General features: G+C 39.5%; 1 protein-coding gene across 2 annotated transcripts; it reads right to left on the bottom strand.

Moving 5' to 3' along the window:
- Positions 1–8,852: 8,852 nt before the first annotated feature.
- LOC107305057 (probable polyol transporter 6) lies at positions 8,853–15,765 on the bottom strand. 2 transcript variants are annotated; one of them, XM_040528181.1, is made up of 3 exons: positions 15,589–15,765; positions 10,890–11,048; positions 8,853–10,537 (listed from the first exon to the last, which is right to left on the bottom strand). In XM_040528181.1, exons 2-3 carry the CDS (start codon positions 10,987–10,989, stop codon positions 9,114–9,116), a joined length of 1,524 nt encoding a protein of 507 aa, XP_040384115.1. In that variant the 5' UTR covers positions 10,990–11,048; positions 15,589–15,765; the 3' UTR covers positions 8,853–9,113. The 2 variants fall into 2 exon arrangements, with proteins under 2 accessions (XP_040384115.1, XP_040384114.1); XM_040528180.1 differs by lacking the exon at positions 15,589–15,765 and having other exon boundaries at positions 10,890–11,322.
- Between the last annotated feature and the right edge of the window lie 661 nt (positions 15,766–16,426).

Below are 16,426 nucleotides of genomic sequence, written 5' to 3' on the forward strand. Positions count from 1 at the left end.
ATGCTGCTAGTTTAGGTGTCCAAATCGAGGGTTGCCTGACTGTGGCTCAGTCAAGACGGATCGGGTTAATCTATTAAAAGTGAGTGCTAATTTGTATGACATTGCATGATAGAAAAATGTACATGTAGACTATAATTGTTTCTTTATCACACTATTGATTGCAGATCGATCGTGATATGCCAAATCCTTATTTTGATTTTGGGCAAGATCATGCCTTCAGTGGGACAACTCGTTCCATCCTAAAATATAATATTTTGATACTTAAATCTTATACCAAAATATAAGTATTTTTTATACTATTCACGATATTACCTTTTCCTTCTCATTTTATCATTATCTATCCTCCCACTCATCCATTCTTCATTTATTACATGACACTATAGTATTTTATTTTCAGCCTTAATTTCTGTTAATAAACTAAAAATACTTATATTTTAGGTATAGTAGCTACTACGGGTCAGCTTATAAGGAGGGATTCTTAGTGTTCAAAAATCATTCTTCTGTATCCATCCTGATCTGACCAATGAACTGCATTGACTTCACTTAAAAAGATTTTTTCAAGAAAAAAGCCACTGACGTCTCTGTACTTTTCTTGCCCTTTTTCTTTTCTCAACCTAACTTTCGGTAGATACATTATCTGTTTTCCGTGGATTACTTCACCAACCAAAGATTCAACTTACTACCTCAGTTTCTCAATGGAAGATTGTATAGTATTGTCTAAATTTATATAGATAATAATGTGTGTATATATATAAACAATATATATTTTGATATATAGATAAATCTTGACATAACCAAAACATGTTATAATATGAAACACAGAACTAGTAATTAATACACACAAGTTTTGATTCTCTATAATACATCATATGCGTAAGCATGATTTTAGCAAATTTCACAGCCCAATCTTTTTTGCTTATTATAAGCACAAGCGAAATTTCTAATTGATAATTAAAAATAATTTATATATATAACCTTTATATACGTCTTCATAGTGATATGGAAGCAAACACTAGAAAGTTGGAGCCTATGCTACAAAATTTAAGTTTTAAAATTTAAATTTTGGTTTATAAGTATAAGCATAAGTGAAAAGCTAGAGCCTATGCTACAAAATCTACTATGCAACTAATTGGTCTCCAATCACCAGCATTAAGTAGGGAAATGTTTCTCCTGGCCTGTCACATGCTCAACTACCATATCCGAGCATAGTTTTAAAACTTATTGTAATTAGTATAGTGTAAGCCACCAGAAACAAAATATTTGAGTAGCTGTCAAATAATACATCCGTCCCTAAATGTTTGACGCCGTTGACTTTTTAATACACGTTTGACCATTCGTTTTATTCAAAAAATTTACATAATTACTAATTTTTTATAACGTTTTATTTATTGTTAAGTATACTTTTACGCATATATATAACTTACATATTTTATAAAATTTTCTGAATAAAACGAATGGTCAAACGTGTATAAAAAAGTCAACGGCATCAAACATTTAGGAACAGAGGGGGTAGTAATACATAATGCTGACTGTGACAAAACTCAATGTATACCAACTCAAATTTTCAACTATTGAACTTACGTTCGATCATCTGTCTTCAAAAATTTCATGCACAAATAAAAAAAATATAAGTCATGTTTAAAACCTTGAAAAAACAAATTATAACAAAATAATTAATATCTTTGTAGGCTTTTCAGTAAGACGAGTGGTTAAATTTCAGTAAGACAAGTGGTTAAATCTAATTCCATGGAACACTGGAAAATGAGGAAGTACATTTGTCGGAAGGTTAATTCGTACGGGACATGGCCGAATTAATGGTGGCTTTTAAAAGGAGTTTGACGGGGCACCTGGCTCTTATCCATCTGAGATTAATTAAAACATGTGGGCATAGACATTAAACGTACGTGTACGTACTATGAAATTTGGCATAGTTTAAGTGTGCAACATCCGCTATATATCTAATAGATGTTGCTTTTGAAACGTGTGATGTGGCTACCTACCTAGTTCGAGATTGGACATTTTTTTTATATATAACAAATTTAGACAAAAGCATGTACATATTTGCTTTGTTAGAAAGCCATATCTATATTTTGAGACGGAGATAGTATTTATTTATTTTTATTTGGACCTTATACCACGCAAATTCTACTGTAAGACACTTAAAATATGTGTAACATAGTAGTGGACATGGTAAATAGTGTTACGACTAGGACACCCAAAAGAACGCTGAAATGGCGATTTTCCCCAGTGGCCAGTCCATGTAGCTTGCCTTGGTCCGACGCAGACCACCTTTCCCTTGTTTCCCTTCAAAATCCAAAGTACATTATTAGAAAATTTCAAAAAACACATCTTGCAAATTTTTCAAAATTTTAAATCACAGTTTTGAATTTTTTGCGTGATGTATAATTTAAAATTTTCAATAATGTATAATTTGAAGTTTTGAAAATTTTCTCATAATATAATTGGTACTTTGTCAAGGAGAGGTGAATAGGTGATCTGCTCCAAACCATAAGCTAAGCAACATGTATTGACTCGAGGGGCAAAATTACCATTTCAACGTGGTTTTTTCTTTAATTACAATAGGTATGATGTCTTCCAACAATGACACTTTTTTTGTCCATTAGCAATTTACATAAAATTTAAGTGTCCTACAACAAAATTTGTCACATAACATTACTAGCTTTGTCAACAACAAAAAACACTATCGTATAATTATACATTAAAATAGTTTTATAAATAGTTGATTGCGAAATTCAATGATTGAATTAATATCCATATTGAAGTCTAAACTAATGCCCTAAATCCAAAACGTTTTTTTTTTAAAAAAACGAGGGAGTATCTGGGCATGGCAACATATATATGTGTATGGTGGATTCAGATGTAATCTGTGATGTGAGTATATATTCAAGAGCATTGTCTTTCTATGCAAGCAATTAGATTTGATACATATATGTTGGTGCTGGGGGTAAATGTAGTCTATCTAACGTAAATCACGAGATAATGTACGTACGTATATGGATGCAAATGTCATTTATTTGACCTATAGCGTTTAAAAGAAACGTTCAACATGGAGACAAAACTATAAATATGAAAATGAGTATGCAAGAGACACAATAAAGATTGCATTGTTCATTAAGTATAACCAGTGTCGCATCTGACAATGCAAAGATCGTTGAACAAACAAAGATTGCATCTAGCTACTATTATTAATCATTTAATCTCAATTTTACACCCAGATCTCTATCAGTACTACTTTTTGGAGTGTGTAGTACTGCATGACCAAAGCTTGTTCTGTGCAAATCGTAGGCTTGTAGTACTACTAATTGAGCGAGTCCTATCATGTGTTACAGTAAACAAAAATTGATCGCCAAAGCTACCCAAGAACGACTGTTTGGAACAGGGATTTTTTAGTCTCTTATCATATCGGATGTTTGACGTTAATTAGGAGTATTAAATATAGACTGATAACAAAACTAATTGCATAAATAAAGACTATTTCATTAGACAAAATTTTTAAGCCTAATTAAGCCACGATTAACAAATGTTTACTATAGCATCACATTTGCTAATCATAGACTAATTAGGTTCAATAGATTCGTCTCGCGAAATAGTCCAGAGTATAGTGTGGGTTTTATTAATAGTCTATTTAATACTTTTAATTAGTGTCCAAACATTTGATGTGACATGGACTTAAAAAAAAGTTGGGTGGAAACAAACACCCTCTAACTGGCTGATTAACACCGATGCATGCTTTCGTCTGGACTACTTAGGCAATTCTTAGTGCAAGATTTTATTGTGTGGTTTTTAATAGTGTCATATCATCAAAATATATTTAATTAAATAGATGAATGACACAAGTGTTGTCAATGTAAAATTTTACTTCATGGTTTCATAAGCTAACATATCACTTAAATATTGCATCCAAGTGACCAATAAGAATTAATTAAATATGTGAAAATAACACAAATTACTCTTACTGGAGGTTTCAATATAATTTCATGTTCTAGGTAACTGTGTACATAAATTTGATTATAAGAAAACTCAACTCACATCACCATTTTTATCTATATGACATCATATTTAATGAGATTAAAATTCCATAAACCCCACTAAACCTGGCCTTAGACTAATTAATTGTGTAGTACTTTTTTGTTATTTGTCTTACTTTAGAATTTTTTACTAATTAATTCTCTTTTGTTGGTGCATGGCGCGCAGCTGGCTCTCGAAGCTTTTTCACATGTGGATTCATCACTCCATTTGTACTCGGTACAAGCATCTAGGCCGGTGGCCAATAACCGTGTAAATGCAACAGTGCATGATGAATTGATGATCATGACTGATGAGCAACTCTCTTTGTTTCTTTCCGTCTCTCTTTCAACTCTAGCATATCAAAAATTCCCATGCTTATCGTTCCCAAACAGCTTAATTAGAGTCTACAATGTTTTTTTCATGTGTTCGGCTGTGCTTTAGCCTCATTCACTCAATGACTAATAGTGTTGTTTTAGCACCGATATGATAAACACAAGGTTGTTTGGTTGCCACCTCGGGCATGGATGGAGCTAGCCTCTTTTGTCGGGGCTAAAACCCCTGTTTAGATCCTTCAAAATGGTAAAAGTTTTGTTATTTTGAAATACTTTTTGGTAAAATGAGTCTAAACACTAGGGTAAAAAATGATAACTTTGTATTTAACATTTGGCAGTTTAGAGTAGCAAATTTTATCAAAAAATATATAGGGACGCGAACCACCTCTCACTTTTGCCAAAAAGTTGGTAACTTTTGCATGCCTTTAAACACCAACATGAAAAAATGCAATGCCAAAACTTTTACCATTTGTTATTTACTATTCCAAATGCCTCTAAACTGGGGGCTTATAATCTCTTAAGAAGATATTATTCTTTTCTAAGCATAACTACATGCTCAATGGCACTATGTGTTGTAACAAAATATTTTGGGTGATGTTTAAGCTCTATTTAGGGTGGTAGATGCTACTATCTGCTGTAACAAAATATGTTTTACATCTGTGTGATAGGAAAACCGAAAACATGCAGGGGTAATTGTTTCATTTCTCACTGTTGATTGCGCATCTTGAATATGGCAAAAATCAATACAATCATCATCAGATTTTGGGTAAGATCAATACATTCGCTTTTCTTTAACTAGTGGAACTTTCCACCTTAATTATTCCACTTTATTCGAGGGACATTTTGTTTCATTGTGTGTTCATACTGGTATGATAAAAAGCTGCATTGACCTCATCTAAAAATAGAATAAAAAATATAAGTACATGAACGTGTCTGTACTTTTCTTCCTTTTTTCTCTTCTGATATAGCGGTAGTGGACTAGATTATAAGTTCATGATCTGTTTTCTGTTGAATTTCTTCACCAACCTTCTAAACAATGTACTAATTAAAACACACAAATTTGTGCAAATTAAAGCTTGGCTTTCTATAATATTCTTAGCATGCCTGTTTTGTGCAAATTTATCCCACCATAGAGTGTTGCGGACATACAATACTCCCTCTATTTTTTTCCGAACGCATTATTATTTTGACATAAAATTTTTTATTTAAAAATTTAGTGTAATTATTTAATAATTTATAAAAAAATAATAGATACTTATATATGTTTCTTTTAGACGAATGGTCAAGCCCTATGTCAAAAAAATCAACAGAGTGTGCATTTCAAAATAGAAACCGTGGTGATGCAAAATTTACTGTTGTAATTAGTCTCCCCGCATACGTTTGTGAAATAATGTTTCTCCAGGCGCATGCTCAACCATAATATCCGAGGGTACTTTTAAAAATAACATATTGTAATTAATAGATAATTGTCAACCATTAGAAAGAGACAATTACTACTTCTCAAATAGTAGTATGCTGACTGTGACCATACTCAATAGATTCACAGGAAGCTTCCTTTCAAGCAAGTCTAAATGTTGGTTAATTTATAGGTGTTTGGTGCGGGCATCCGGCTCCTATACACGACAGGCTAATCAGACCCGGTGATAGATATAGACAGATTTGTTTTTTGAGCTGCCAAATCTCTAGGCATTAATTAAGTTATTATAAGTAAAAATATTAATATATATAGCGTTAAAATAACATATATTACTAGATTTTCCATGAGAAGTATTTTTCACGTAAGTACATATATTACTAAATTGTCAATGAAATGATCTTTCATGTAATTATAATCTTAATATTTTTTATGGATATTTGATTGTAAAATGCAATGATTAATCTAAATAATAATAATGATTAAAATACAAAGAGTGGGTATTTAAGGTTTACGTACCCATTGACAGCAATCACACTTTTGTAGCATGGTCATGATCGGAGCCAATAGGTTGTTCCGAATAGTACCCCGAAATAAAATTTATTTAAAGCTTTATTAAAAATTATATCATTTCTAGTAAGTAAAAAGCCGAACAAATAGCAAACGCTCCTACTAGCATAATTTGTTTTTTTATTCAAATCTACCCCCACACAACCATTGCCCAAACATCTAGACTCTATTTTTCTCCATCAGTAAACCGAGCTTGAAAGATGTATATGCATGATCCAATAATATTAACTACTCACAGTAATGCCTCTTTGGCCTGTACCTAACTACATGACCTTTTCACCTTCATGTCAAAAATTTTCTCTGAGGTGAAATTTCCTACCAGATTCTAGCCTCTCTTGGATTCCAATCAGACAGTACACTTTGGTCATGTAATTACACGAAATTAATTACCAAATCAGGGAAATACCCGGTTGCCAATTAGCTGAAACCCATGAAACTGGTCTACGGAAGATCACTTGACCATTGTCCACCGAGTGCACGCACGTACGTACGCAAGCCTCCATGACTTTGATGTGCCCTTTGAATGGACTAATCTGCCAATTGACCTACTCTTGCTTTAGCAAATCATCATCAGAAAGACCTTTGAAAAAATATTTGGTGATTAAGTAGTTGCCCACTTTATATTGATGTATTAGCCAATATACTCCTTAAGTTTCAAACAAAATTAAAACATGCGATCGACCAACCGAGAACGATACCTGGATTAATCCGATGGGATTAATTAGTATTTGGGATTATAATATAAGATGCATTTTGCAAGCAGCAGAAACATGTTTTAGTTTCTCGTTAGTTCAGACGTGTCATGCTCTCAGAGGAAGATGAAAAGAAAAATGGAAAGCATTAATTAGTTGGGCCAGCAGAGTGCTGCTGCAGCCCAGAACATTAAATTAGGGCCGAAATGATGAAAGAACACGGCCATTAATTAGTTGGGCCACAATGCCCAAACGAATGATACACCGCAGCTTTTGGTCCATCTTAAATTATACTCCCTACACATTTAAATGTACGTATGACGCTAATTATATAAAGTTTGATTGTTGTATTATTTAATTTTTTTTAAACACATCATTTATTCTATAACTTATTTTATTCCTAAAAGTACTTAAAGCACCATATATATTTTTGAATACTTACGCTAACATTTTGAACAGAATAAATGATCAAATATCAAGTCTAAAAATCAAAATATCATAAATTAAAACACGGAGGGGTACCGGATTGGAGAGTTACTACACGAATACTCACATGTTTATCTAGGAATGTCTATATTTGTGGCACCATGTTCTTTTATAAAAAAGACAAATATTATTTATCTTATATTAATTTTATATATTTACAGACATTGAAAACTCTAAACTCGCTGCATACGAGAACTGAGTCTAAAATGACTGATTACACACTTGACTCGCAAAAAAAAAAAACTATACTACTGCAAAGTAATACATAAGTAAATAGGTGCAAAAAGAAAACAAAAAAAAATCAGGAACGAAAAGGTTGGCAGAAAAAACACCATTGAATGGTGAAAATATGACTAAAATCAGTAACACATCAGCGAGTTCACCATTGAATGGCGAAAATATGTACAAAATCAGGGAAAAATTATAAATTATGGCGAAAATATGTACAAAATCAGGGAAAATATGGCGAGTTCACCATGTGAGCAGCAGCCATGTCTCCCTAGCGAGTGGCGGCTACCCATCCTCACGTCTAATCGCTCCATCCTCATCGATCACCCTCGCCCATAGCTTCTCATCCCTGATGGAATTTTGGGAGTTTCGTCCACTCTTTCGTCCACATTTCGAGTTCAGAAGCTCCTGCTGGATTCAACCATCTAGAGCTCGATCATGCATCATTGGGTCAAGTCATCTAGAGCTCGAGTGGCACCAGATCCAACCACCACAATCTCGTATGTGACAATGACGAGAGTGAGCTTGAAGGTGGCCGTGACTATGAGGTCTGGTATCTATCATTGCACCACCAGATCAGCTGATCAGGATGTCACCATCGTCGTCGCTCGTTACCCAAGGTTAGCATCCATCATCTTTGTCCTCTTCAAGTGGCACACTGATCTAGGTTACTGTTGTAAATAATGGCATGGCATGGTATGACGCATTCTCCTCTATTGCCTAAACGACAGTGTTTGTTTATATTTTTATTGTATATTCAATTTGTTCTTAATTATATGGATTGATGTTCTTGGTCCGTAACATGATAAATGACATGATTCGGTTCTCCATCTATGACGAACGTTAATTAATTCTACGTTGGATGCAGCGATTCTTAGTACGTGGTACTTTTAGGTGCATTGATTTGTAGGTATGAATATTGGTGGGCTATTCGAACTACTTTAAGAAATGTTGGTTCATGGAATCAACTTCTTTCCTCTAATGTTAAAATATTTTCCTTTTACCCATAAAACCCATCAATCATGTATTATCCTTATTTAAATTTTAATACCACATTGATGTTCATTTTCTTCACCACACAGAAGGCATATGTTGGTGCAGTGCTATAAGATATTTTTTTTTATTATTTACAGTTGCAAAATCATAATCCACTAAGCATGCATTCGAGGAGTCAATACGCATATAGGTGCTCTCACACTGAGACGTCGCTGTTCGTGGCTAGTTTCAACCGCGAGCTCGTTTGCAATGGACGTTCCACTTCCATCTCTAACTAGCGAACGTTCGTTCTTTTCCGAACTCACGGACACCGCTGTTATCTCATGCACGCGCGCGCGCACTGTGCTGCACGTACACATCGTCGCACTACGCCGTCATGGCGCCGCCGCAGCCGGAGTTGGAGGCTGGCAGCTCCACGGCCGCCGCCGACGTCCGGCGACGCGCGCCCCACCCCTGGCTAAACACCTCCTCGATCTCTTCGAGTGGCCGCCCCTGCGTCTCCGGGCAGAGGAGGTAGAAGAAGGCGGCGGCGGCGACGGCGAGCCCGGCGAAGAGGAAGAAGGCGCCGCCGATGGTGATGGCCTTGTAGAGGGACACGAAGGTCATGGACACGGCGGCGTTCATGACGCGGTTGATGGCCACCCCGACGCTGGCGCCCTGCGCCCGGAGCCGGAGGGGGTACACCTCCGAGCTGTAGGCCCACGTGATCGGCCCCACGCCCACGGAGAAGGACGCCACGAAGGTGAACACGGTGGCGATGGCGAGCGCGACGGCCCACGCCGGCGAGTGGTGCGGCGCCGAGCGCTCGACGACGGTGAGGCCCAGGCCGAGGCCGGCGAGGGAGGCGATGATGCCCGCGAGGCTTGATAGGTAGAGCGGCCGCCGGCCGACGCGGTCCACGAGGAGGATGGCCGTCAGGATGAACGCCGTCTTGGTGACGCCCACGCCGATGGTCGCCGCGAGCACCTCGTTGCGGGTGGCGATGCCGGCGGCCTTGAAGATGCGCGGGCTGTACAGCACCACGGCCTCGATGCCGGTGAGGTGCTGGAAGAAGTGCACGCCCAGGGCGGCGACGAGGATGCGCCGGACCGGCGGCGTCGGGTGCAGGAACAGCTCCCTCCACACGCCTTTGCCGCCGCTGCCCGGCGCGGCGACGCCGTCCTCGGACTCGGAGAGCCCAGCCGCGGCCTTGATCTCCGCGAGCCGCACGTCGGCCTCGCTGGGCTTGCCGCACACGCGGCGGAGCACGGCGAGCGCCTCCTCGGCGCGCCCCTGGACGACGAGCCACCGCGGCGACTCCGGCATGGCGAGCACGCCGAGCGCCAGGGCGGCGCTCGGGACCGCGCCGAGGCCGAGCATGGCGCGCCACCCGTACACCAGCGGCAGCTTGGCGAGCAGGTAGTTGGCGACGTACCCGATGAGGATGCCGAAGCTGATGCAGATCTCCGGGAGCGACGTCAGCGAGCCGCGGATCTCGGCGGACGCGATCTCGGCGGCGTACACCGGCGCGATCATGAGCGCGTAGCCGACGCCGACCCCGGCGACGCAGCGGCCCGCGAGCAGCGTGCCGAAGTTGGGCGCGAGGCCCATGAGGACGGAGCCCGCGAGGAAGATGCAGGCGGCGAGGGAGATGGTGAGGCGGCGGCCGACGTGGTCGGAGACGCGGCCGGCGGTGAGCGAGCCGACGAGCGCGCACACGTTGAGGATGCCGGCGAGGAGCTGCACCTGCGTGTCGTTCGTCTTCAGGTCCTCCTTGATGAACAGCATCGCCCCGCTCATCACACCCGTATCTGCATTTTTATTTTTTGACAAATGTCAAATTTTTTTCCAATTACATAGAAAACACCACACTCACAAAAGATCAAACAGATCAAGATCCAACAGTAAATTCTTAACCTCGCTAAATTTCTATTGAAAACACACTAGACGGGTAACTCTAAGAACTATTTTCAACATGGTATGTCGGGTGACCATCCAGGCTCCGTCACCAGCATTTTCACTATACTTATGTCATAACACATGTAAAAAATTATATATCGCTAGCACACACCTCTGGTTGTCCGGGCTACGAGATGCTACTGACTCCACCGCTAAACATGGTCGGAGAAACAAAGCGAGAGGGGAGTGTTCCATGGTAGTTACCATAGCCCATGAGGACGGAGATGATGGAGGCGATGATGGAGCACGCCACGGCATACTTGTTCTTCTCGCCGTCCCTCTGCTTCTCCTTCTCCCCTCCCATGGCGGCGGCTGCTGCGTCGTCTTCTTCCTGCTCTGTCTGTCACACTACTCACACACGAGCTGAAACAAACAAACACCCAGAGCTCAACTAATTCAGCAAAGACAAAGAGAAGCCACACAACTCTTCTACTCCGGCCTCTTTATAGCTTGACATAGTGCACAACTCCACAATGTGTAAAGCATGCAGAAAAGAAATGTAAATAAAATTGTGATGGCTTTGCAGATGGCTGCAGGTGTATATGTTCTTTCCTTTTTCTTTTCTGTTTTTGACTGAATAATTGTGCACTTTATTTTTTGAGACCCTGTAATGGTAGGTACGCTAGTCTGCATACCACTGTCGACTTGCGATTAGCCGATGGGAAATGGAGTGGACAATACAACGAAAGAGTAAACGGCAAAAAAAAGATCTAGGGGCTCTGTTTGGAACACGGCAATTCCGTATAAAGTTTCAGAGATATTTATTCTCCTAGACTCTAAAACAGTGCAATACTGTATAATGGTAGCACACCACTGTCTCTACGTGCTGGAAACAGTTGTTAGTACTGATCGTTTAAGCTACTGTTGATAAGGTGTTGAAAAATAACCTGAAGCATCCATAACTGATTTACTGGTAAAACTTTTATGTTTATATTCGAAGTGGTTTATAAACCAAGACTGCAACAAATAGGCCCAAAAATCAACTCCAGAATTAGATTTTAAAATTTAAAATTTGGCTCTGTTGATAAGCTAACAATCAGATGCTATGAGAGTGTATCTCCCATCAATTTCTCATCTCCAAAGTTCTCTCTGAAATAAAAAGAGAAGGAAACAGTGCACACGCTGAAAAAGAATGTAACACAGTGGGGGTGCATGTTTTCTCTACAGGAATACAGAGGTGTTTTTGGCTGAGAGCAATATTGCTGACAAAGAGTTGTTTAATTGCAACAGCCATGGACAGCTAGCTCAACGGGGGAGAGAAGCTTTGTACGCTTCTTCTGGGAGACAGCCGAGTGGATCTTATCCATGGATGAGCTGAGCTCAAGGTCAACAATGGAGAGAGAGAGAGAGAGAGCTCCTTTTTCTTCTCTGCTCTTTTGTTTATCTGCTCCTGGGTTCAGACTTCAGATGACACCAAAACAATGTACGTGTACTCTTATCATGTTTGTTGGGGGTATATTGATCATAACAGTGATACAATAATATGTTTGGTGTCTATTTATTTATTTATTTATTTTTGGATTGAAAGCTATTTGTTGATTTATTGGTTGCATGATGTGGCTTTGGATTGGAACCCTTCAGTTCGGGCCTGTTTCATCCTTTCTGGGATTTTGTGTGCTTGTTAAGTCAAACATACAAGATCATATAGATGGTCACTGCCTTTTTGTAGCTTTGTGTTATGATATGAATACTATGGTACAACCACATCATTAAAAGAGTATTTTCTGAGAATATCTGGAACAATCCAGATAATTGTAAACAGATGATGCATGGATGGTCGACGTGTTTGAAAACTTTTGGTGCCTAACTACCATCTTTTTGAGCTGCTTTCACCATGTTCACTTGCTATAACCAACATCCTATCAGGGACACATCTCTCTTACCTCTTTCTGACTTCTGAGTGTGTGAGATGGATTTTTTTTTATATATATAAAGAATAGTACAATACTATTTATTTTTTTTCATCTTAGCTGCCTTTTTAATTTCCCCTTTTTGCACTGTGTAGTTGTTAAACTGCTGGCACCATGTATGTAGAAACTAAACAAGCGGCTGCATTTGCGAAGTCCCTTAGGAGAGCATCTGGTTATACGCTCAATTATTGTAAGATATTATTAAGTATAGTTCGGTTCCGAGTTGGAAATAAATACTGGGGAACTTTGTAAAATTATACCAGAGGGAACGTGATGATTAGTCATGCGAAAGAAGCAAATGGAGAAACTAAGGATGTGTTTCAATAGCAGGATACGAGTGGATATGCTTTGGTCATCCGATTTTTAGATGTGTTTGGTTGCTAGGCGAAAGGAGGATACGCTGGCCCACGCTGGATGGAGAGCTTTGCCCGGATACAGCCGCCCGCCCGGACGAAGCGAGCACAGGCCTCCTTCGCGTCACTCTCCCGTGCGAGACCGGACAAAGCAAGAAAGCAGAGGCGGCAGCCGGCGCGGGAGCAAGGGCGGCGGCCGGTGGGGGAGCGGGCGCGGCGGCCGGCGCGGGAGCCGCCGCCGACGTCGAGCGACCGGGATGGCGACCAGCGCGGGAGCCGCGGCCGCGCTCGAGCTGGGGTGGCGAACGGCGTCGAGCGACCAGGGGCAGCGCGGGCGCGGGAGCAGGAGCGGCGGCTGGCGTCGAGCGAGGTTGGGCGACGGCCGGCGCGGGAGCCGCGACCGTCGTCGAGCAAGCTGGGGCGGCGCTCGGCGCGGGGGTGGCGGCCAGCGCGAGAGCCGTGGCCGTCGTCGAGCAAGCTGGGGCGGCGCTCGCCGCTCGGCGCGGGGGTGGCGGCCAACGCGAGAGCCGGCGCGGGACAGTTGTCGGCGAGCGGCGTCGAGCAGGGACGGTGATGGGTCGACGACGATGATTCTACGACGACGACGATGACTGGGTGCTGATGTGCTTTTTTCTTTCTTTCTTTTTTTTTTCTTTCATGTACTGTATGATTTTTTTACTTCATTTTGATCTCTTTTCGTTGCATGCTATTAGAATTGATAAACTCAGATTGCTTTTAAGAGAGTAATATTGTTTGTTTTGAGGTATTCTCACCAAAGGTGACTATAACAACTATCCATCGTGTCAAAAAAAAAACTGGCTCAACATATTCTCTTCTTATCCCTTTAACCAAACAAAAAAAATTAGCTAATCCTACTCAGCAACAAAAAAAAATAGATAACCATATCCCTCAAAACATGAATGGCTATGTTCTATCTTTGCTTGACCATGAACCAAACGCATCCTAAATAGTTGAAGATTGTGATTGGTTGATATTAGAATATAGACACAATTAGATTTTGGAACAATTTTTTTAAATACTAAAAGTTGCACATACGGAGTATAAAAGAATAGGATCAGCAATGTTTATCATGATCTATTATCTGTTTGTATTTTTCTTCTTGGCTGGCCAAGCAGCTGAAGCATCTTTGACTTGGAGTATAATTTCCATACAAAATCAGGCAATATCAATACTGAAAGCAACCGGTAGAAGACCACATTTGGTTTAGGAAGAAGTCAAACAAATAGCTATAGTCTTATTATACAAAATAATTAATTAAGCATATGTACCGGATAATTGGTGTGCACTAATTAACTTAAAATATTTAGATGCATCCGTGTCGTCATGCAAAAGCAGAGATGCACATATGCATTGGTGCAGTGTACATACGTGGCCAGAAACAATACTACAATCGAAACAAAAGACAAAACGAGCTGATCAAACATCGAAATTAATTAACATGCATGGGCACGACACAATATTAAACAAGAAATAGAATATATGTAATTATCCTTACAACCAGGCAGAATTAATTAATTAATTGCCGTTTATCCAATAAGAAAGTTGTATCACGATTAGCCCTGAACCTCTTGTATCACAGCTAGTACTAATGTTAGTCGGAGGATAGCTACGTGCACTGACACAACACTTCTGTTGTTCTGTGGATGGGCTAGTTAATTAGTACGAGTTTATATATCCTTTTTGGTTTGGCATGTCTGCATGTAGATATATATCATTTACTTATCCAGCTCGTCATAAACAATTATTGTTTTGCAAAATTATCACGTTGTTAAATACTCATGTACATATATATCCTTCACTTATCCTACTCGTCATAAACAATTATTGTTTTGCAAAATCGTCGCGTTGTTAAATACTCATGTACATATATATCGTTTACTTATCCTGTTCGTCATAAACATTTTTTGTTTTGCAAAATCATCGCATTGTTAACTACTCCTATATAATGGAGTAAATGATGAAAGATGAAAAATGAAAGATTATTTAAATTTTCAGATAAACTTATATATAAACTTAAATAAACGCGATGATTTTGTACATCCATTCTATATATAAACTTTCATTATATATATATATATATATTCTATATATATTTTCAGATAAACTTAAAAAAACGCGAATATTTTCGATGATTTTGTACATATGTTATATATATATAGATATATTCAGATGAACTTCTGTATCTGAACTTCTATATATAAACTTAAAAAAAACGGATCATTTAATAATTTAGAAAGCATACACACGTGAAACTAAGAATAATATGAGGATAAGACGGTAAAAGAACCCATCATAGTCTGGATATATATCCAGAGAATGCATGAATCCAGGAAAGTCCAAGCGAAACTAAACTGCAGGCTGCCTAACAACGGCTGACTAATTAAGCAGAGGAATGGAGAGACGAGTGTCAGATAGTGGTTCATACGGAGCGGAGGCCAAATCAAGTCCAGATCAAACTGATTTCAATAAAAAGTCCAAAGCAAACTCTACGAAATGCGTAGGCGATCCATCAAATCGGGTGGGATTACGACAGGTTCGTCAATGCGAAAGGACATTAATTCAACGAATCGCAAGCACGTACACAGATCATGAGCGAGATGGACGTGGACACGCACGCACCTGTGCAATCGATCGATCACTTCTGAAGAATCCCGGTCTGACTCCGGTCAGAAACACGGCAGCCGCCGCCGGAGAAGACGCCGGAACTGACCGAACGCCGGCCGGAATCCGGATGGATGGAGGGCGGGTTTATCGATCTCTCGTCTCTCGCTCGCACACGTCGTCGGTTCATTCTTATATCTGAAGAGAAGTAATGTGACCTGGGTCGTTTTTGCATTTCAGCGGTCGATATTAGTTATCAGTTACCATATGCATGATCTGGCCGGCTGCCTGGCAGCTGCTTGATGGGGTTGTCACTGTTAGAAAATTCTCTTAATTTATCTCTTCCCGGTTAATTTGCATGACACGCGACCATGCACACGCTTTGGCTAACTGCTATAGTTGTTGTTCTAGCTATATATGTACACGCTTTGCCTAACCGATGTTTTGTTTGTTTTTTTTTTTCATATATATACCAACATTATCTATACTATTAAACAAGGATAGCGATGGTGACAGTGAATATGCCATCTATAACTATAGTAGTTGGTTCTATTTTTTTATCTCTAAAAAACAAGTTCCAAACAGTACTAACATGTGTATAATTTATATTTTTACATAGCAAAGCACGGAAATTTAGCTAGTATATATAGAAAATTATTAATATCAATATAAATTCTAAAATAATCAAAACGTCTTATAACCTTAAATCAGGTTAATATAGTTTTGGGCTTATCCATTCACTTCGTCGAATCGTCGATTGGGCTTATCCATTAGTTCCAGTTTACTAACTACGTGGATGCCTTGTGCGCCTACGAAATTTATATGTACGGTATGCATGTACACGTATAAAAATATC

The sequence above is a fragment of the Oryza brachyantha genome, chromosome 10, assembly GCF_000231095.2.
Source record: "Oryza brachyantha chromosome 10, ObraRS2, whole genome shotgun sequence".
In the NCBI taxonomy this organism is placed as follows: Eukaryota; Viridiplantae; Streptophyta; class Magnoliopsida; order Poales; family Poaceae; genus Oryza; species Oryza brachyantha.